General features: G+C 37.0%; 2 protein-coding genes across 6 annotated transcripts in view; both read right to left on the minus strand.

Annotated features, from left to right (window-relative positions):
• Positions 1-18,160, minus strand: part of Cmya5 (cardiomyopathy associated 5) — an 87,227-nt gene extending 69,067 nt beyond the window's left edge. The window contains exon 1 of the mRNA XM_076857081.2: positions 17,885-18,160. Coding sequence (XP_076713196.1) covers positions 17,885-18,033 — 149 coding nt within the window. The 5' untranslated portion in view covers positions 18,034-18,160. The remainder of the gene's footprint in view (positions 1-17,884) is intronic.
• Positions 18,161-21,258: 3,098 nt separating this feature from the next.
• The window catches only part of Tent2 (terminal nucleotidyltransferase 2), a 61,713-nt gene continuing 59,257 nt past the window's right edge, over positions 21,259-23,714 (minus strand). For all 5 annotated transcript variants that reach the window (XM_076857085.1, XM_076857086.1, XM_076857082.1 and 2 more), the window contains exon 16: positions 21,259-22,700. In XM_076857085.1, coding sequence (XP_076713200.1) covers positions 22,626-22,700 — 75 coding nt within the window. In that variant the 3' untranslated portion in view covers positions 21,259-22,625. The remainder of the gene's footprint in view (positions 22,701-23,714) is intronic.

A 23,714-nucleotide genomic window follows, 5' to 3' on the forward strand; every position in this document is an offset into this window, starting at 1 on the left:
ACAAAATAGGGCTGGGGGTGTGGGTCAGTGGTCAAGTGCCCTGAGTTCGATCACCAGTAATCCTCCCTGACAAGAAAAGAAGGATTGGGGATGTAGCTCAGTGATTATGGCACCCCTGAGTTTAATACCCCCGTACACACACACCAAAAACAACAACAAAAACCCCACAATTTATATTATTAGTATTGGCCACTAAACTTTTCATTTCTCCTCTTCAACTTTCAAAGAAATTTTCTAGGTATTTTAAATTCTTACTCTGTTAGCCAGGCACAGTGGCCCACACCTGTAATCACAATCACTCGGGAAATTGAGGTAGGATCACAAGTTCGGCTTAGGCAACATAGCAAGACCCTGTTTCCCAAAAAGAGCTGGCTTCTAGCACAAAAGAAAAAGAAAAAAACAAACAAGTCTTCTTTCTTTCTACAAAGAAAGAATTTTAAAGGCTGAGAAAATGGTAGGTAGTTATTATCCTTGAATCAATTACTACCATGTTAGGCTGGTGGCAGAAGTACCTGGTGCCTATGAAGTTGAAAACAGAGGAGCAGAGTTCTCAGGTGAGAAGCTCCCAGAAGGCATTGCTGGTGGTCCCCTCATTAAACACAAACGCCCCCACTAGAAGAAACAAGAACCCTCTTCCTCAAACAACACAGACAGTAAACCAAGCATATTAAAGGAAGTCTCCAAATTTCTAAAAGGAAAAAGAAATAAGTACATTAAATAAAATCCCTATTGATGAATAAGGAAATAACGTGCTAGTAGCCTATAAGATCTCAAAATTGGAAGTTAGCAGAATAGATTGAATAGTTTAATTCATTTCTATGAAGTACTGTATTGGGGGAAAAAGGGATTATTGCAAAACTTTGTATTCTCATTTTCACAAATCTTTAAAGCTCTTAGATGTCTGTAGCAGTTCCTAAAATTACAATGACTTTCCCATAATATTCTCTTATTAATCACCCACAAAATTAATTAAAATTCAATAAAAGTAGTCTGTATTTGATCCAATGAAATGTTTTTAAAAGAATAATACAGGTAATATATAATAATGCATTCCTCAGTTGGATTCAGGTGAAAGTTCAAGGTTTTTAGGTCATATCTTTAAAATAAAGACTTTTTCTTAATTATCAAATATATATTTCACTCTAGAATACATGACAAGAGAAAATCATACAAAATAAAAATAATCAGTAACCTCAACACTTGAAAATGATTATATTTAATATATTAGCTTTATTTAAAATTTAAAAATATATTCTAAATATTTTCCCATTCCAATGACACATTCTTTTACAACAACTATTCTAAATATATATATATATATATATATATATTTTTTTTTTTGGTGGGGGGGGTCTCCAAACTACTTTATACTCTTAAAAATTATTAAGGACCTCAAAACTCTTGCTTACATGGATTGTATTTGTCAGTATTTATAGAATTAGCAATCAAAGCAGAAATTTTAACATTTTATTACTTCATCTAAAAATGACAATAATAACCTATTACATGTCAATATTGATAATATATTTTACAAAAAGTAATTCTCCTTTCCAAAACACACAAACAAAAACATTTAGTGAGAAGAGTGGCATTATTTTATAGTTTTGCTAATCTTGTTAATATTTGGCTCAATAAAAAGATTAAATTCTTATATCTGCTTCTGTGTTCCAAATGTAGATATGTTCTATTAGCAGGAGTACTTCAAGAAAAACTAGACCCACAGGGATATGTAGTTGGAAAAGGGAGGGGTAATTTTCAGGTAACTGTGTTTATTTTATTTATACCACACTGAAACTAGAAAAGTTGCAGTTGTTAAAAAATTAGTTGCAATGTGGAATATGAGAAAATGAGCTTTTCATATTCTATATACTCATGAGAGGATAAAAGTGTAAAAAATCAATAAAGATCTTAGTATTACTGCAAAAATAGTTTTGACCTTATGGACCCTCTTAGAACCATACTTTGATAACTGCGGTTCTACAACTTCATATTTAATTGTTAACATAGCATTTTATTATATAACATTTTATTTAGTTAATAACCTGTTGTTGAACATTTATATTATTCCCAAGTTTTTCCTATATTAAAATATGCTCATAGCTGGGCTCAGTAATACACACTGATACTCAGGAGGCTAAGGCAGGAGGATCACAAGTTTGAGGCCAGCCTCAGCAACTTAGCATGACCCTGTCTCAAAAACAAAAATAAGAAGAAGGGCTGGGGATATAGCTCAGTGGCAGAGAACCCCAGATTCAATCCCTGGTACCTTAGATACATCATTCTGCACGCTTATTTTCTCAGGATAATACCATAGAAAGTTGGGCTGGGGATGTGGCTCAAGCGGTAGCGCACTCGCCTGGCATGTGCGCGGCCTGGGTTTGATCCTCAGCACCACATACAAAACAAAGATGTTGTGTCTACCAATAAATAAAAAATAAATATTAAAAAATTGTCTCTCTCTTTAAAAAAAAAATACCATAGAAAGTAGAATTTGAGAGTGAAAAGCAAATCCTTTTCAGAATTTTCATACGTATTTCCAATTTTCCCTCTAGAAATGGTTAACTTGCATTCCTATCAGTAGTGAGTACAAGAGCCTTACATTTTCTTTTTTTGTAGGGAGGTATCTTTATTTATATAGATGTTGCCTCTTAGCAATCTATGAGGATCTAGGAGAAAAATACATCATTTCACTTTTCAAACAGAAACTTCCCTCTCTGAAGTTACATAATTATGCCTAAGTCAGTCCAACCTAGAATTTAGAAGACATTTCTTCATAAAAATCATGTTATAAACACTGGTTAGAAATCTGTTTAATAGTAATATACCTTGTTTCCATTATAAAGTAAATGAATTTTTGTGGAAGCTAATCACCCACTAACATTATAGCTAGAGGAAATGTATCCAAGAGCCAAAAAAGTAATGACAAAATAAAATTTTGGAACACAACTCCACCATGTTTAAGAAGTTACTATAGATATATGAAGTTTAAAATATTCCATATAAAAATTCAATGATTATATATAATATCCTATTGACATTTTTGCATGACACAAGGGAAGATCAAAATCTTTTACCAGGTTTCCCCCAAATCTCTGCTTTAAAACACGAGTCTCATTAAAGAAGAGCCTTACGGGCTGGGGATGTGGCTCAAGCGGTAGCACGCTCGCCTGGCATGCGTGCGGCCTGGGTTCGATCCTCAGCACCACATACAAACAAAGATGTTGTGTCCGCCGATAACTAAAAAAATAAATATTATAATCCCCCGCCCCCCCTCAGAGCCTTACATTCTTACCCACACTCTTATCAACACCGGGTACCATGTTAGTCCTGTCTTGATGGCTGTTTTCAGAAAATCAGAGTGTGACTGGACTGGCTCTTGTGAGCTCATCACCTTATGTGAACTATAGGACTTGAGATTTACTGGAACCCTTCCAGTGCTAGCAGAGTACTTCTCTGATAAGTCTACCACAGTGTTTATTGAATGCTATCTACCCTGTGTCTTCTAAATTTCTTAACACAGAAACAATGTCTCCTTATCCAAATAAGTATATACCACAGTGCTCATGGGATGGAGACAGCATTTTTCACTTCAGAAAGGCCCTGGATTTAACTCTTGGCTTCACTACTTCCAGTTGCATGTTAGAGCCTGATTGTGTTCCCCAGAATTCAGACATTGAAAAGTGATCACTAATGTGATAGTATTGACACAGGGCCTTTAGGGGATGCTAAGGTCATAAAATGTAGCTCTCATGAATGGGATGGCAACCTTAAGAAAGAAGGTAAAGAGCCAGGTGTGGTGGCACATACCTGTAATCCCAGCAATTTGGGAGACTAAGGTGGGAGGATTGCCAGTTCAAAGCCAGCCTCAGCAACTTAGCAAGGCCTTAAGCAATTTAGCAAGATCCTGTCTAAATGTAAAAAATAAAAAGGGCTAGGGATGTAAATCAGTGGTTAAGCATCCCTGAGTTCATTCCCTGATGCCAAAAAAGAAGAAAGGAAGGAAGGAAGGAAAAGAGGGAGGGAGCGAGGAAGGGAGGGAGGGAGGGAAAGGAAAGGAGAGAAAGGAAGAAAGAAAGAAAGGTAAAGGGAGTGCCTGAGGCCTTTTTGCTCTTTCCACCACAGACACATCTATGGTACCTCCATCTTGGACTTACCAGACTTCACAAATGTGAGCAATAGATTTCTGTTTCATAACTTTTCCATTCTCAGGTAATTTGTTACAGGAACACAAACAGACCAAGATACTGTATGAGCAAATGACTTCCTCTTCCTTTCTTGAACTTGAAGGCCATCAATTAAAAAGGAAAACTAACACCTACTTCATAAGGCAGGTGTGTCAAAACAACATGCAAAATATCTCATAAAATACAGATTGTCATTGATTTTTAATGATTCAACTTTATGATGCATTTTTAATATGCATTTAATAGAAACCACATTTCAAATTTTGAATTTTGATCTATTCCTGGGTCAGCAATATGTGACCCAATACTCTCTCACAATGCTGGACAGTGACAGCCAGGCACAACCCCCGGTCTGGCATGCCATCATGAGGGTTAACAACCAACACTCTACAGTGTACTGTGTTGCTGCCATGATGGTCAGTAGGCTAAGTGCATTAAATACATTCTGATTTATGATATTTTCAACTTTCAGTGGTCTGTCAGGACATAACCTCATCACAAATTGAGAAGCATTTGTACTTGGCAAATAACAAATGTTCCATGTGTTCTCTCCCTTTTCCCTTCCATTATTGAATTCCCATTGTGAAGTCCAAACTTCGAAGAGCTGCAAACGCACTTTAATACGGTTATAATTAAAGCAGAAGTCACCTCTTTAACAAGGATCACCTCTGAAAAGTCTAAGTGTAATAAGCAAAATGGATGCACCTTCTGATCATTCTTCCCTGTGTCACTGATTCATTATGCACTCACTCACTTGCTCATTATAGGAGTAGAGAATTCTCCTACAATCCAAGGGCTCAGGGTGTATCCAGGCCTTTCAGGAAAGAGAAAACAGGGAAATCACGAGGAATCAAGGGAGCTACTCTCTATAAGTGTGGCTTTGTTCTCTGCTTCCCTCTGAGCATTTTCTCTTCCCTTCTGTCCCCACCCTCCCACCATCTCAGCTCAACATCACTATCCTCAAAGGACACCCTGAACCCCAGAGGCTGCAGAACTGTCTCAGAGTTCAGAAAGGTATCTCACTGCTTTTCTCTCTTTTAATCTCTGTGTTCCGGAGAAGGAAAAGACAGGGGTGGGAAAAGCAACACAACCTCACCCCTAGATGTTGGCCTGACTTGCTTTGGTGAAGGAAGGAGCCTTTCCTGTGTGTCAGGATCAGTTCAAATAGCTTTCAGGCCCTGGATAACAGGGTCTGCTCACGGTTTTCTAAGTCCTGTAGGCACTCTGTATTGGGAGGACTGTTTTAAAGTTTTAGAAACATACCCGAGCCTGAATTCAGACCCCTGGTGGTGGCCCTAATCTTTCCCCATGTAAGGCCATCTCGCCATCCATCTTCTATGCTCTGGGCTCTCTGCCTTGACAACTTTATTTACTATTAAATACCTTTTCTTTTTTTCCTGAACACTATCTCAGACACCAGTTATGCTCAGCAATTTTAGCTAATGTTGTTTTTCTACCACATGCTGGACAATTTACAGTATAAGTTCAGAATTTTTTTAAATAATAGAAAAATTAACCAGTAATTTCTAAAAATAAAAACCAATACTACATCACAAAATATTGTTCCAAGATCACAATAAGGTTGACTAGATATCTAAAACGTTGAGACCTGTCCCCCAAGTCCCTCAAGCCAACTAAATGGAATCTGTGTCTCTATTTCCAAGTTACCAAACAGAATCAAAATTACCTGAGTCTCACTTCTCCCCTTGGTGGAGGTTGTATAGTAACCCACCCTGTGAGGTGGAGCACAGTTCTCTGCAATATTGGCCTAGGTACAGACTAGAAGCAGAACTAATGAGGTTTCTGATAATAGCAAACAGATAAATAGAGATTTGAGACTCCCAAACAGGGATATCAAGGCGTATAAAACAGGTGATATTGAATTTATGGTTGTTTGTTTTTATTGTGAAATGAAAAGTCCATGCTAGAACAAACATTTTCCCCATTAAATATAAAAGGAAAAACACTTCAGCTTCATATGGTATTTGTTCATTATTCTGTTATATTTTAATTACATTTCATATTTCTGAGGGAAATATTAACTATTCCTTGTTTAAATAAAATGGTATACATCGGCCAGGCATGGGGCATGCCTATAATCCCACTGACTAGGGAGACTGAGGCAGGAAGATTGCAAGTTCAGGCTAGCCTCAGCAACTTAGTGAGATTCTGTCTTCAAAAAATGGGCAGTTACGTATGAACTGGAGTAGAAAGAAATAGAAAAAAACTAAGAAATGGTTGTCACTTCTTGCCATTTTCCTCTGAGCTAATGTAGGCCACTAATTCTGATCAGTTGTTCAAATGTTAAGGCCCTGATTTTCTGATGCCAAAAGTCTCCTCTCTGCTTTGGTCCCCTGGTCATAGGGGCTACATTGTCCTTCATCTCTCTGCCAACCTAGGTGGGGAACGCCACTAAAATTTTCTTCCAAAAGGTCCAGTATGTAAACTCCTCTAAATTTTTTTTTTTTTCCAAAAGGTCAAGTATACATATGAAGAGGAATCCTAATTCTATCAGACAATCAATTTAACCACATACTTGGCTATCAGGCAATTGTAGTTTACATCAACACTGCTAACTTTTTATGTTACCCTCCCCCTTTGTATCTTGGATTGTTTAAGAAATCAAGGAAATAAAAATGTCAGTTCCTCTGGAAGTTTTCTATCAGGGACCTGCAGGAAGCAACTTTCTGGGAGATATCCTAGGAGATATCCTATGAGCAAGAAAGACTGAGGCCCAAGTTCATGCCCAGCCTGCCCTGTGTACCCACTCACTCCTCCCCTGAGCACCCATTTCCCCTTTCTAGTGCCCTCTTCCTCCATGAGAGCACCCTACCTCTTATATGTGGAAGAATCTGTTCAAAAATAAACACAATCTAAAAGAGAAAGATTTAAACTATTAATTCTCTTAGAGGCGTTTGTATTTCTGTAAGTTATTAATTTCTTCCTATTGAGTTTCGTTTTACCAAATTCAATGACCACTTCTCAATTCTTTTAAGATGTTGAGGACCAGACAACAAAATAATTTGTTAGGAGGGTGTAACATGAACAATGTTAACCAGAGGGAAGGAGATGAGATTGGGGATGAAATGTCATCGTGAAATCCAACAACTTGTTCACTTAACAATCATCTCCCCCCACCCCCAGGAACATTTTACCACTTAGCTACTTTCAGTAATTTGTCTAGAGTTTCACTAAATTGCTGAGACTAACCTTCAACTTGCAGTCCTCCTGCCTCAGCTTCCCAAGTCACTGGGATTGCAGGTGAGTGCTAGTGTGCCCAGTTCAATGAGCATTTCTGAGGCACCTGCTATGTACCTGCTATATTCTAGTTGCAGACAGAGAAGTAAGCCAGGCTGCTGCCCTTAGGGAGCTTACATTCTAGTGGTAGCAATAAACAATAAGTCCAAATAAGTCCAAAATAACATTTCAGATAGTGATAGGAGCTATGAAAGGCAACATGAAACAGTGACTACTGTGAAAGGCACAGAGGGAGTGAACTCAGTCTGTTAGGCAGGGGGTTGAGGAGAGCTTCTTGAAGAAAGTGACATGTGCGCTGAACCTCAATAGTGGGTTTGGGGAAGCAGCATTCCGTGGAGGGAAAAAAGCAAGTGCAAACACCTGGATGCAGGAACAGGCTTAGCCTGCTGGAGGTTCAGCAAGCAGCCAGCCTGGCTGGAGTGTTGAAACATGGCCCAGTGGCATGAAATGAGCCTCAGGAGGTCAGCAGGGGCCAGGTCAGGGAGGGTCCTGAAAACCCTGGTAAAGGCACAGAGGGGAAGCCTCTTGCCCCATGCTGCAAAGCCAGGAAGTGGCACAGTCGGAATGGTAATCCAGGTCTTCTCCATCCTATCAGGCATTTTTAAAATACAATATAATCTGTTTTATGACCCCAAGTGGTACTGAATGAAGAGAGCATTTACTGACACCCTTGGAGATCCCAAAACTCTAAGAAGAATAAAGACTAGGTCTCATTTTTCTCATGTCCCCTTGAGGAAAAAAAAATAGATTTGAAAAATTCAAAGTTCATCATCCAAAGACCAACACAAAATCTGTCTTTTAAATAGAATATCACAATTTCATAGATATGGTAAATAATTACCTATTGGATGCTTATCACATAACTCCATATAGCATGAAGAGAAGTTATTTTGGTGTTGCTATCTTTGACCTTATGAAAATGCAATCACATCAGATTGCCTAATGTCTATTTTTAAACATAAGATCTACTCTCTTTATTACACATTAGGAAACTTAATATAGCTAAGGTGCTGATCAGGATTAACTATTATGTAAATTTTCAGGATCTTCTTAAGTGTTTTCTTTTAAAAAGGTTTGAAGTAAATGAAAAAAATATTTTAAAATAATAAAATTATGCTCAAATGCTCAAATAAAAGGAGTATATCAGCTAAGAAGAGATGTCTGTTCAATGTATAAAGTATATATTTATTGTGTGTGTGTGTGTGTGTGTGTGTATATATATACATATGCATACATTTGTACATTTAGAGAGAGTGAGAGAAAGAAAGAGAGATACAAAATCTCAAGATAAGCACTGAACTCATGAAGAGTTCCAGCACTGGAATTAGGGATAGGACACTCACTATCTGAAATTATGTAAATCACTCATTATTGCTAACCCTCCATTTTCTTTTCCCTAAAATTAGAATGAAAACAATGCATATACCATGGAGCTCTGGTTCAAATAACTCAAAGTAACAAGCTGCAGTTCTTAGAATAGATTAGGTTTCCTTGAGTCAGTGTTGGCCTCTCTTCCCTGCTGTGGGCCTTGTCACTCATCAGAAACACAGGAGAGTTGGGGACACCTAAGTGCCCTAGAAGGGTAAGTGTCATCAGCAGCCAGGCTCCAAGAGAGACTGAGAGAAAACTCCCAGGGGAAGGAGCAGGAGGCCTTAGCTCTTTGGGACCAATTCATTTTGCCAGTATATTAGCTTCTACTAATGACTTGTGAAATTGTTTAATGTTGACCCTCCTCAGAAGCTAAACTGGAAAGAGTTAGAACTTGACTTGTTTGATTCCCTCTATGTTTACATTGCCTGGCACACAGTAAGCACAAGGTAAAAATCTGGTGAGTGAATAAGGCTCATTTCCTATTTTTTAGATACATTTCTGAAAAGGGAGGGAATTAATTTTATTTACCAATCAACAAGTTTAAGTGTCCTAGTGAAATCAGCCATTAAGAAGGAATTTGTGGTGAATGTAAATGTTTTAAAATGTGTTAAATTGACAAACATTGTATATATTTATGTTCTACAACAGTGAATGTAAATTTCTGTCTAGCATGTGGATTATTCTTAAAGAAACCATAGCTAAATGACAAAAACATAGTAACATCTTCATGAGAGGTCTTTGAGCATTTACAGTTTAGTAGACTGAATAGTAGCATCAATTAATCTTCTCACATATCTTGGATTTTATCAGATTAGAATGTGGAATTTTGGAACTGAATCCACTCCAGTTGCCTTTGAGAGAGGACTTTTCTCTGGGCAAAGGGAAAGCCCAGTTTTATCCTCCCATCTATGATCTGGCTCAAGGATGAGTCTAGGGGTGACTTTCCCACAAGTAATAGAAGGTAGGAACAACCACTGCAGACATCATAATTGAACAATCCTTCAGTACTTATCACTGTCCCCTCCAAGCTAGTGTGTTTCAGACTCACCAGGCATTGTCAATCCCTGGTAAACGAATGGCCAATGACCAGCAAAATCCTACCTGATCCAAGTTCAACATCCCAACTAAATCTGCTTCTTGAAAAAGTCTGGAACCCTTGATATTCACTCACTCATTCATTCACACCATTCATTTATTCTGCTAATAAATATTCTCAACTCTGGTGAATCCTAAATTATTCTGGATGATGAAAAAAGCTTAGAGCAGCAATTAGCAGCACAACAGCTGAAACCAGAAATTTAAAGCCTTTCTAAATCTCATTTTAGAAAAAAATTTTTTTCCTTTTCCTTGGTTAATATCCTTAGTGTCATAAATGATTATTTATTGCAGTTAATTGCTTCCCCTTACCAGAATGACCTCCTTAAGAGAAGCAACTGTGCCATCCAATCATCTTTCTGTCTCTAGTATCTAACACAGGGCCTGGCATACAGAAATCATTACTGATGGAGCAGTTCTATGAATTTCAATGAAGCTAACAGATTTCTAGGTATTATCGGACCTGAATTGTCCAGTATGGTAGCCACTAGCCACATATGGCCATGGAGCCCTTGAAATGTGTTTAGGTAGGGTATATTTGAGATGTGCGATATGTGTAAAATATACAAGAAATTTCAAAATTGTAGCAGAAGAAAGAAAAATGAAATGATGTCATTTGCTGGTAAATGGATGGAATTGAAGAACAGCATGCTAAGTGAAGTAAGCCAGACTCAGAAAGTTGAGGGTTAAATGTTTCCTTTCATCTGCAGAAGCTAGAGAAAAATAAGAAATTTTTAAAAGGGGGATTTCATGAAAATATAAGAGAGAACTTAAAGTTAAGTGAAGGAAGGAGATTGACAGGGAGAGAGGAAGGATGGGAATGGGGAGACAATGTGGAATGAAATTAACCAAATTATGCTATGTGCATGTATGAATACATCACAACGAATTCTACTTTTATATACAACTATAATGCACCAATCAAAACAGCAATAAGCAGAAGGAAGACCAGTAGGGAGAAGAAGAGGATGGAGGAGGGAGGACAAGGGGAAAAGGGGAAGTGCTGGGTATTGAAATTTAGCAGGTTATGTTATATGCCTTTGTGGATATGTCAAAATGAATCCCACTGTTATGTATAACCACACCACACTAATAAAAACATGAATAATATTTAATACAAGATAATGTAAAATATTTCATTAATAATTTTTACATTGATTTTATGTTGAAATGATAGAACTTTCGCTACTGAGTTAAATAAAATACATTGTTAAAATTAATGTTATCTATTTCTTTTTACATTTTTAATGTGGCTACTAAAAATTTTTAATTATATATATGGTCAGCATTATATTTCTTTTTTTAATTAATTAATTAGCATTATATTTCTATTGGATAGTGGTGGATTAAGCCAAAGATTATTTTCATGTATAAATCACATTCAAGTCTCTTATACCTGATACTCTAATAAGTTTTCCTCATAGGAAGGGGAATTTGGTTATAATGTCTGAATTGACCCAAGGCTTTCATCAAGCCTGTGTTCAGAATAGCCAGAGAATATAAACCACTTTTTTAAAAAATATTTATTTTTTAGTTGTAGTTGGACACAATATATTTATTTTATTTTTTAAATTTTATTTTTAAAAGTTTTACTTTATTTTATTTTTTAAAAATTTTTTATCAGTCAGTATATCCTGCACTTTAGTATTTTGCTGTTTTAAAGAAAAATAATAATTCCAACTCTTGCTATATTTCTCTATGTTGAGTCAAAGTCTTACCAAGGGCATGTAATATGCATGCAGCCAACACTTAAATAGCTCTTCAATTTCTGGCTCTAAGTGCCTCTGCTTTATCCTATCTCCTCCCTCAGCTTCTGGCATCCTGAGCAGTCAGCCTGCCCTCCCATTCCCAGCTCTTTCCACTGACCTCAGAAGAAGGCAGGCTCAAATAACACACTTGTCAAAACACCTAGGCAAGCACATCGGTGATAGACACCATATAAATAGATATATGGAAATAGAATGCTCCGTACTGATAACGAAAACCACTTATGAACTCCCTTCACCTTCCAAAAGATTTGTTTCCTTTAATAATTAGTTAAATGTGAATTTCACCAATAATTTTAATTCTATCAGCTTAGACAGACATTTTATATAGGCACTGGCTGAGCCACATGAAGGTGATTTTAAGTGTTGGGTACTGCTGTGACAAAAATTCCCTGTGCTTAAGAAGAGAAATCAAATGATTAACAGAGATTGATCCAAAACAAAAATGATAAAGTTTCTAGGTGATCCGTTGGAAAGACCGAAGAGTTGGGCTTCACTGGTCCTCACTCAGAAAAACAAAATGAACAACAAATTTCACAAAAACCTCAAGTGTTTATATATATATATATATATATATATATATATATATATATATATATATCTACACAAAGAGATCATGAATTTGAAACACTTAGCACAGCATTGGCACATATTTAATAAATATTAGTTGAATGAAAATATTAATGTATAAATGTTTATTATATAAAGCAATACTGCCATTATCACTACTTTTTTATTGTTGTTTTGTTTTGAATTTTGAATGGTATATAGACATAAAATGGCTTTCCAATTTTACTTAATAAAATTTCAAGTCCTCAGTCTGGCCTACAAAGCCCCACATGATCTGCAACACAGCTATCTCTTAAACTCACCTCTGACCACTCTCCTACTTGCTCACTATGCTCCAACAACTTGACCTTGTGCTCTTTAAGTGAGTCACACATTCCTACCTCAGTACCTTTGTACCTGCTTTTCCCTTTGCCTGGACCACCCATTCTTTCAGTCTTTGCTCAGATGTCATCTCATGAGGGAGGCTTTCCTCACCACCCTGTCCAGAACAGCATAACCATTTATCCTCTGTATTTTCCTCATATAACTTATGGCTAACCAATGTATTCTATATTGATTCATTGTTTGTCTTTCCAGACTGGGAAGTTGAAACCTTTCAGGAGGGCAGGGACTTTGTCCAAAATGTTCGCCATTGTCTTCCTTGGGCATAGGAATTACCTGGCACATCAAAAGAGTTTAATAAATATCTATTGAATGAATAAATTAACCAACATTAGATTGGAGTCCAAACTTGAGGTCTAGTCCCAATCCTACTATTACAAAGCTGTATGACTTTGAAAAAAAAAATGTCTCTTGACAATGTTTTGAATCTGTAAAAGAATAGATATTTCTAAAACCTCTCCTGGCTCTAGAACCCTGTAGATTTTATAGACCCACTTTTTACAAACGATCTTATATGAAGGTTTAGCAACACAAAAAAATGTTTTTCTATATCCACAAACTATAAGCCCTCTGGGGCACATTATTGATTCAAAACCCTGTTCCAGTGATGAAGCCTTCTCAAATCTTCCCAGGTATTATACATTCCAGGACTTTCTCCCTACTTTGAGGTGCTTCATATAGACCTTCTCCTCCTTCAATCTCTCTAACAGTTAATGGCATAATTGTGTTTTTCTATTTCTCTAGTTAGAAATGTGAACACCTTGAATCTGGTTATGGATTCTTAGTAATTTTTGTATCTCCAGCACCTTGCATAGTCCATGGCACCCTATGAATGTTTAGTGAATGTTACAGATAAGCCAAAGTGGAATGTCACATTGGAAAACTCATATTGGAAAAGGATACCATTACCCACCCGTCATTGATGAATAGCAGGCAGAGGGTAGAGCTTTGCTGCCAATAATGATTCATCTGAAGGAATATAAGAAACTAAAATTTACTAAGAACCTACTAAGTCAAGTAAGCCTACATATATGCACATAGTTTTTTTCATCCTTATGAACAACCTTATGAATTAGGGATTATTACTATCATTTTATGAATGAGAAAATTGGGTTCAAAGGGGACAGATTTGTCCATGAAAGAACAGCTAATAGGAAGGTTGGGGATGTGGCTCAGTGGTAGAGCACTTGCCTAAGATGCATGAAGCCCTGGGTTCTATACCCAACACTGCAAAAATAAATAAATAAAAATAAAAGAATAACTAATATGATTTACTCACAGACCTTTGAATGCCATATATCATATTCACATGACTGAGTGATATATCATAAGAATAATTTTCTAATCCAGTATAAGTACTGGTCTGTGTAATGATGTGTTTTCTGCATTATCAATTACATTTTTATAATTAGAAGGGGTGGTTCCTTGATTCAGAAAGGTAGATATAGATAAATCTACATATGACACCTGGAAGGGTAAAGAAAAGGTTTACAAGGAGAGTGGTTTTTGTCTTTATATTAACATAATACATTACACATAATAAAATATACTACATATATATTGATGAATAGCAGGCAGAAGGTAGAGCTTTATATACCAAAAAGCTCACTATAGAAAAACAAAAAAGTTCAGATAAATATAAAGAAAATATTCTTTTTAAAAAATATTTTTAGCTTTAGATGGACACAATACCTTTATTTTATTTATTTATTTATTAATATTTATGTGGTGCTGAGGATCGAACCTAGTGCCTCACACGTGAGAGGCAAGTGCTCCACCACTGAGCTACCACCCAAGCCCCTAAGGAAAATATTCTAACAACCATATATAAACATTTTTTAATCTTAAAATAAAAACTTTACTAACTTCAACTTAACCTTTCTTAACCTTGTTAATATTTTAAGCCTTTTTCCAGTATATCTTTTTTTTTTTTTTTTGGAGGAAGATGGTAACCAGGGATTGAAGCAGGAGAGTCACATCCATAGCCCATTCTTTCTATTATTTATTTTGAGGCAGGGTCTCACTAGGTTGCTTAGGGCCTCACTAGGTTGCTGAGTCTGACTTTTAACTCTGATCCTCCTGCCTCAGCCTCCCAAGTCACTAGGATTATAGGCTGCACCACCACACCCAGCATGTGTTTTAAATTATTATTATTATTATTATTATTATTATTATTATTACTATTGGTACTAGGGATTGAACCCAGGGGCATTTTACCACTGAGCTACATTCCCAACCTTTTTTTTATTTTTTGAGACACAGTCTCAATAAGTTGCTGAGGCTGATGTAAAACTTGCAATCCTCCTGTCTCATCCTACATCCTCCCAAGTCATCCAGTACATCTTTTACTCAATATAAGCATTTTCCATATTGTTAAAATTTTCACAAATAGCATTTTGATAATGGCTTAGTAATATTATATCAAATAGAAACAAAACCATTTTGTTATTATTACATAGATTGTTTTCATTTCTAACTTTTATGTGCCTTTTTTTTTTTTTTGGTATCAGAGATTGAACCAAGGGGTAAATAACCACTGAGCCACATCCAAGCCCTTTTTAATATTTTATTTAGAGACAAGATCTCACTGAATTGCTTAGGGCCTTGCTAAGTTGCTGAGGCTGGCTTTGAACTCAAGATCCTCCTATCTCAGACTCCTAAGCCACTGGGATTACAAGCATGTGCCACCAGGCCCAGCCTTATGTGCTTCTGAATTACAAAAGAAAAAAAAATCAGTTTGTAATTACAGCTTCAAAGATTGGTTCTGACCTCTGAGAAAATGTAGACAATCTTTCTATTCAAGAAGAGGGGAAAACATCCCTCTAGTAAATAGAGATGAGTCCTTTCTTTTTCCTCTATTTCCTTACCTTTCAAAGTAAGTTTCATCTGTAATAAATAAAGGTCTCTCCTCACAAAAAAAGGGGGGTAGGGTGACAGTCTACTGGCCTGGAATACACAAACCTAGGCTCACATTATGATTCTGACATTTTCTTGCTTTATATCCTCAGCAAATTACACAAAGCTTGTCTCCTCGTCTGTAACAGGACAATCACTTCCTAGTGTTTCTGAAAGGATTTACTGAGACAACATATGAAAACACAGCACTAGGCTTGCCACAGAGTGAGCAAGGCCCTCTTTCAATTGTAAACTTCTGTGCAAGAGTCAAAAAGAAAGGAAAGAAGTGGAAATGATGATACATAATTCTCACTTCCATCTATTAGAGAATATTCCTTGTACCAAAAGACCAGAGAACTTTAGGACATATTTACAAATACATGACACACCAAAATGGTTTGGTTCCTGACAACACTCTGTGGCAAGTGTGATCTGGAGACTCCCAGTTCCAATAATAGTCGCTCCCCACTGACCTCTTAGTCTAGCTATAGATACAGTTACCATCTCCTTTCCCATTGCCCCCACCCCAGTCCAAACCTTAGATATCACCTTTCCTTCTGTGACTATCTCCCTAATTCAAACCCTCCTAAAACCTATAACTTCCAACCTGCCTGTCACACTGATTTTCTGTCTATTCTCCTAAATCCTGTTCATGTTTACTGACTCCTTATTACCCATATCATCGAATCAGCAACCAAAACTTTGATGTTTTTAAGGCCACTATAACCATCTATCTTATTCTTTCATGTTCCTACCTATCCTATTTGTTTCTCACTTTTTTTTTTTTTTTTTTTTTTTTTGGTGTCTGCTTTACCTTACCACCTATATATAATGAGAGCAGGCCTATGTTTACTATAGATAAATCCTATCCTTACCTAAAGGTCTTGCCCTTCATCAAAGTACAATCCAGCCTCAAAATGATGCTTCACATTGCCAGATGCTCACATTTTAATGCAAATAAGTTTTCAGATTCTCTTGGGGTGAGGGTAAATTTTGGTTGGGCAAGGATGAGTATCCCAAGTACCACTAAGGGAAAATGTTATAAAGGATGGGCTGACACACTTCCCCCTCTCAATATGTCCAGGAATCACTAAACCCTTACTCCCTGTTCCATTTATCATGGGTGCCTTCTCCTCCACTCTTTCTTTAAGCATTTCCTTGTCCATTTTCTAAGGTCCAGTTCATGCCCACAACTTTAAGGCAGCCACTAGTCTATCTTCTCTCTTCTAACCTTCCACATTACCCACGGTCTGTCCTCCACTCCATCTCTAACTTTAATTTAGCACAGAGTCTCATACTCCCCTTTTTCTCCTTAATTTTCTGCACAATGCTCTTGAGCTGAGGTTGTGCCTGCTTCCCATTTGGTAGTTACTTGGGAAACCTGTGACCAATATTCAAGGCTTATCTGACTGACCAGTTGCCCTAATCAATGTCACTCTATGGACTGCTTCTTCAACTTCAGCTCTGCTAGTCTTGGGTTGGGCAGTACTTTATAACTTTGGGTAAAACATACATTCTAAAATGGTACACATCCACCTACTAAGTCTTTCTATTGATATGAACAAATTTAGGAAGAAACACCTTTGCCTGACACTCAGAAAAATACAAAACACCTATGCTTAGAAAACAAATAAAGGCAGAAACAAATCCAAAAAGAGATGATTCCTACTATTCTCATTTTACAGCCTGCATAAAGGTGATTAGGGAGATCAAAGTGAAGGAAGACCATCTTTTAAATATACTATTAACTGGGTTCTCATTCACTTAAAAGTTGATATTTCTGTCCGGGAGGAATTTAAGAACAGGGGTTACTGGAACTCATACTTCTTTTTTCCAAAAAATGTACAGGTCTTTGTACCAAAAGCAAGTCCCCTTATGGCAAGCTGGTCCACTGCTACATACCCAGGAAACACCGTTTATTTAAAAGTATCAGAGCAGCCCTCTCTGCCTTAGCTCCCATTCCCCCTCTTCTCTGGTTCAGGTTTTCAAGATTGTTCCTGTGCCTTGGGACAGATGTAAGCGTTCCTGCACAATTCTGCAATTAGGCAGAACATTAAGTGTATCTCCAAGAATAGACAAGAGCCCCAAGTCACTGGAGCTGGGAGGTGGAGTATAGTGAACTTGGCTGCAGGTGTGCCTGTCATTCCAGATGACAGCGAGGACCTTCACCTTCAAGTTCTTTAAAAGGCAGCACACCCCAGACAAAGTACTTAGCTCCAGGGAAATTAACTCCAGAGGTTTAAAAGGAAAGGAAAAAACAAAGACAGGAAGAGGCTAGCTGCCCTGCGAAGCACCTGCCTCCCAGTCGCATTTCCAGACCGGGCGCCCTGTCGACGGCCCCTGTGGGAGAGAAGCTCCCGCTACCTGGCGTCGGGCTCCTCCTCCGACTCGGCTGCAGTCTCATCCTCCTCACCCTCCGACTCCTCCTCAGTCTCCAGCTCCTTGGCCGCCTCCTCGTCCCCGTCGGAGCTGAGGAAGCTGTCGGTGGCGTGGTTGCTGTCGCTGCTCGCCATCGCGTCTCTCTGGGCCGGAGTCGGAGCCGCCCGCGCCGCGCCTGGTGTTCTCCCTCTGACTGCGCCTCTGGCCCGGGCCCGTCCCTGCCCCGGCGGGGCCGGCTCGGGTTCCCGGCGCTGGGGGCGGGTAAGCCCCGCGACTTTAAATAGAAGGCGTCAAAAAGTTTCGCCACCACCAAGCTTCAGGGGCCCCGGGCTCAGCCTGTCCTCTTCCCCGCCTGTGTGCCAGCTTCCCCGCGCCCTCCCCTGCCGGTTTTGGCAGATTCCTGGCGGGCTCTTTCGACAACTGGAGAGTCCCCACGTCAAGGCGCGTGGGCTCCGGTGGCACCTGGGCTTCAAAGGAGGAAAAGCTTTTCAGCCCGATCTCCTTTTCCTTCAGAGCCAAATATTTCGATGAGCCTTTTCTCCCAAACAACAGTCCTTCCTGGGCAGAGAGCTTGCTAGTGTGAGGTACTGTCGAGGGTTATTGCAGAGCTGTGAGGCTCTGGAGAGCTTATGGTTCCACTGCTAGTACAGAGACTCTGGAAGAAACAACACTAGGTCTCTGCCCAATTAGAAAACTGTTTTGAACCATTGTTCAATATTGGCTCTCTTTACAATTGTGTATTCTTTCTGTGGCCCCTGATTGTTCAGCCAGGTCATTATTTCAACTAATTTTAAACCCACACTAGCTAAAGGCAAAGTTTTGTCTGAAAATAAGGCCAAAGGTCCCCAGACCTCATTGGATCTTGTGAAGCCAGTGCTTAAAATGTCCCCACTACTCAAGGACTAAAGCAGGAGAGCCTCATGCAGATAAAATCCTGACAGCCCACATCTTACCTAATTGGTCTCCTCTTTGGAAGTCAAGGATTCTCAAAATTTATACCACACATTCTCTCTCACATGTGAATGTAACAAAAAGTCAATCTGAATGTGGAATAGTGATTACTAGTGGCTAGAAAGGGTGGAGGAGAGGAAGATGGATGGGGGTGGGATAATGGGTACCAAAACAGTTACATCAAAGTTCCAGTGCTCCACAGCACAGAAGGATGACTGATTTCACAATAACCTATTACACATTTCACGAATAAGGGACTTGAAGAATAGGGCTTGAAGCTTCCAAACAAAAGTAATGAGAAGGAAATAAAAATAATAATTACCTTGATTTAATCAACTGTACCCCCTAAATATGTACAATTAAAATAATAAATCTCCTCCTGAATTCCTGATTGCACAAAAAATCTATGCCTTATTTAAAACAACACTGAAAACACAATATTAGCAAGGGCAATAAACCAGATACTACAAATAGGGAATGTAGGACGAAATATATTCCTGTTTTATTTTCTAATTGGTCTTGAAAATAAAAATCTAGATAAAATTTTTTTAATTGTATGAAATCATTACTCTGTACCTTTACCTACACAATTTCTTCTATCTGAAAAAGTTCTTCCCATCTCTGATTACTGATAATTCAAGATCACCACCTTTTTCTGAAATCCTCAGGTTAAACTCAGTACTCCTTTTATGGGTTCCCATATGAGCTTACATTTCGAGTATTTTGGTATCTTTTCCCCAGTATTTAGACATTTATTACCTATCTTTGTCCCACAATCCCAGCTCAAAAACTGGCAAACCACCTAGCACATAGAACAAACTTAGAGAATGCTCCCTGAAGAGAACAGGACCAGAGCTGTTGAGTAAGCAGAACAAGTACAGATATCTTTACAATCTCTTTTTATGAGAATGACTTTATAACTAGAATGGCAAATACTGGGGACAGGGGTAGGGGGTATCAGGGATTGAACTCGGGGACATTCGACTACTGAGCCACATCCCTAGCCCTATTTTGTTGTTGTTGTTGTTGTTTAGAGACAGGGTCTTACTGACTTGCTTAGCGCCTCACTTTTACTGGGGCTAGCTTTGAACTAGCAATCCTCCTAACCTCAGCCTCCTGAGCGGTGGGACTACAGGCCTGCGCCACAGCGCCAGGCCAAACACTTATTTTTAATCGTAACAGATTCTATTCACAGAATTGTTGAATATGATGAATGGAGGTTTGGTATTTGTTATTCTCTAGTTATGCCAGTTTGTATGTATATGTTTGGTCTGTGGGCAAAGAAGGGAAGACAAGTCAGATACACTATGGAACTAATAGCTTAATGGGCATAGGAATAGAAACAGAAGAGTCCAGGCTCCCAGGTTTTACTAAACCTGGTTTAACATTAGGTAGGCTTTCCATTAACAATTCAAATGACCATGCTCACCTGGGACAAAAAGAATTCAATTGCAGTTGTGGGTATCTGCTAAAATCTAACCTACTGGTAGCCATTCTGCTTCTTCAAATTCACTCAGAATTTCTCAGGAACACTAAAAAGTCTAGAAAACTTATTTGCAAAGAACCTAGCTTGAATTAATCCAAAATTGAGAACTGCAGTACAGAGTATAATACTTTAACAATACATGCAAATATATAGAAAATGGGGAAGTCAACACAAACAAAATAATTTAGTGTTCACTGCACAAATAGCTAAGAACAAAATTAAGTCTAAAAAAATTCTTTCATATATTCACAGCCCACTTATCTGTCCCATTTGAACTGTCACAAAGTTCATAATATTAAGTGTCAGCCCACTGATCTAGAATGAAAGTTGATTAATTTCTTGATCTAGTGGTAACACTGAATCAGCTGAAAATGAATAATAGTGTAGGGTCACTGAAAGCTGAGAAAATAGTGGCAGTGAAAGAGTTCACACTATGGTAAATTCTGGGGCTTTATTAGGAAATGTCATAATAACTGCAGAGGCAGAGCACCTTACACACACCCATCCCTGAGAACTGTACAATATTATTGAACGATAAGTACTATGACTATTGTTTGTAATGATTACCCAAAGTCATCACCTGAATATTAATTATACTCAATTCATTTTGATAAAGAAGAGTTGTACAATGTATAATCAATTTCAGGAAAAATTCCAAGAATTCATATAAAAAGTTCAACTGTATCAAATATTACACATTAGTAATCTAAAAAAATCACCTACATGGAAAGCTTCATTCCTAATGGCAGAAAAAAATAAGGTATTAATATGGTTAACTGGCTTTAACCATGGATGAACTTAATTCCAAGATTCTCTGTATTAATCTAAATAACCAAGCACAACAACTGAACTCAGATCAGCTCTAGATGTTAACTATAGCCCCAATCTCATTTCAAAAGCAAAGATGTTCAAAGAAAAACAATTTCCATATATAAACTTTATTCCATTTGACGTCATACAAAAGTTTAAACTTAAAGAAAATGAAAATATGCACCTTTTACATGTCAAAGAAAAGCAAGTTTTAGTTTCTGAATTGGCTTGCAAAAAAGAATACTCAAGAGGTACAAACTGTATTACAGTAGGTCTAAAAGAAGTTGTCTGCAATCCTTTTAAAAAAGTTAAAACTGTTTTCAAGATTTTTTTTTAATATTTAAATTTACAGGCACTGACCAATTTACAAATATTTACATAAATTTTAAAAAACCTTAATAAACACTGTAACTTTTTTAGCAGCCACCACTACTTCTTTGATGTGGAAAAGAAATACTACAAAAGATATTTTTACAAACATTAAGCTTTTATTTATATTTTTTATGTCTTATCTAAAACTTTGTAGTGGCTTACTGCCTAAAAATTCCAGTTTAGATTACAGTCCTATAATTGTACACACAAAAAAAATCTGATTCTACAAACAGGATATAATCTTAACTTTGATGCTTCAGTTTCTGTTGCTTCTTGTCATCGGAAAAATAAGCAGGAAACGGAAGTAAAGCAAAAGTGCACATTGCACTAAAGCACAGGAAACTTAATCTTTTCAAAATGTCTACATCAAATAGTCCTTAAAACAGTTCTTAACAATTCACTAACTGCTCTAAGAGTTAGTGCTTGCATTACTACAGTGCAAAATGTGTTGTTATTTCAACATAAAATCTAAAGCAATCTCAAAAGTACATCAAAAGCACGTGAGGTACTAATGAAATGCTAATAAAGACACTCAAAGCCTCAATCTGTCCCTGGGAGGCAAGTGAAGATTTAAGACAATTGTCCAGTATTTCATGACACTGCAGTGATTTTACTGAAATAAAAGATTTCATTTTGCTTCAAGTAACTGAATAACTGACTCGAATCTTCACTTTTTTAGAACAGACTTAGACAACAATCTATCTGTTGTATATTACACTTTAAGCATATACAAATGAGATCCTTTCCAAAATTCCACACAGCTCTTCACTCTTAGTATGTGGTACAATTAACTGAAATTGTATCAAAAACCTTTTTATTTGTTCAGGTAATTTCCCAAAATATATTTTATCTGATTGCCTGAAAATTCATGCCATAATATTACTAATCATCAATGTAAACATCTTCAAAAATACATTTTTAAATCAAAGTATTTTATTAGGAAATGTCATAATAAAATATGCCATCTTTATATAAGTATGTCCTTTTAAAAATAAAACAGGAAACAAGAGGAACAATTAAAAAGAAACCATGATAGAGGTAAACAAATGCATTATGCTGTAACTATTGTTCTTTATTTCTCAGAAGAATTTAAGAAACAGAGGCCAGTTATCTTTTCAGGATAGCAGCTCTTAAAGGTAGTATACTGTTCAAATCTCTTTTGTTTTTCAATCTGTGCCATGACTGGGAGAGAGAGAGAGAAAAAATCATTCTTAAAACATAAAATATATGCAGAATACAGAATAAAAAACAAAGAATGTTAACAGTGGTTTTTTCTGATGGTGGAAAACGTCTGGGTAATTTCTTTCTTCCTTGTGTTTTTATTTCCCAAGTTGTTAACATCATACAAGTATTGTTTTTGTAGCCAAAAAGAAAATGTTATTTCAAAATTCCATACCTGTATGGTTCTAATTCATTAATTTAAAAGTACAAAAAAACATAAAAATAAAAGTACACATGCAGGTGGTACAAAAAAGTAAAACTGACAATAACAACATTCACAGACTTAATACTTTTGTCTAAAATAGGAAGACAATTAAAACAAAACTTTTGGATTTGAGAAGGTAAGAAAAAATTACTTCAATTAATTGATAACTTTTTCGTGTCTTTACTAGCTTTTTAAATTACAAATATTACTTATGAAGGACAGAGTAAATCTAAAAAAGGCAATTCATGTATGCCCCTGAAAACAAATAATGAATGGAATTTATTTTTTTTAAATCCTGAAATTCCTGTTTACAAGCTAAAAATCTGGCTCACTACTTTAATTTATTCTCATAATGGCTCCAATGACTAAAATATTGGGTTTTCAGCTACATAATTCTAAATGAAAAGCTCACTCATCAATAAGAACAAGGTAGCAAAATGCTACTTCTGAGTTCTTAATCTGACAGACAAAAGTATTCCTTCTTAAGTATCTGTTTTAAAATTAAAGACGTTCTATGCTGGGGTTGTAGCTCAGTAGTACAGCGACTGACTAGCATGTGTGAGGCACTGGGTTCGATTCTCAGCACTGCATATAAATAAATAAAAGTCCACCAACAATTAAAAGAAAAATAAATTTAAAAAAAAATAAAGTACAACAAATTTTCTATTCTGGCTGACAAATTGAGAGGGCCTAGTTTGAAGGATAGCTGATAATATAATACCTGAATTTTAAGTTATCATTAAAATAAAGTATACGTCTGTACTTTAAAA

The sequence above is a fragment of the Callospermophilus lateralis genome, chromosome 5 (assembly GCF_048772815.1).
Source record: "Callospermophilus lateralis isolate mCalLat2 chromosome 5, mCalLat2.hap1, whole genome shotgun sequence".
NCBI lineage: Eukaryota > Metazoa > Chordata > Mammalia > Rodentia > Sciuridae > Callospermophilus > Callospermophilus lateralis.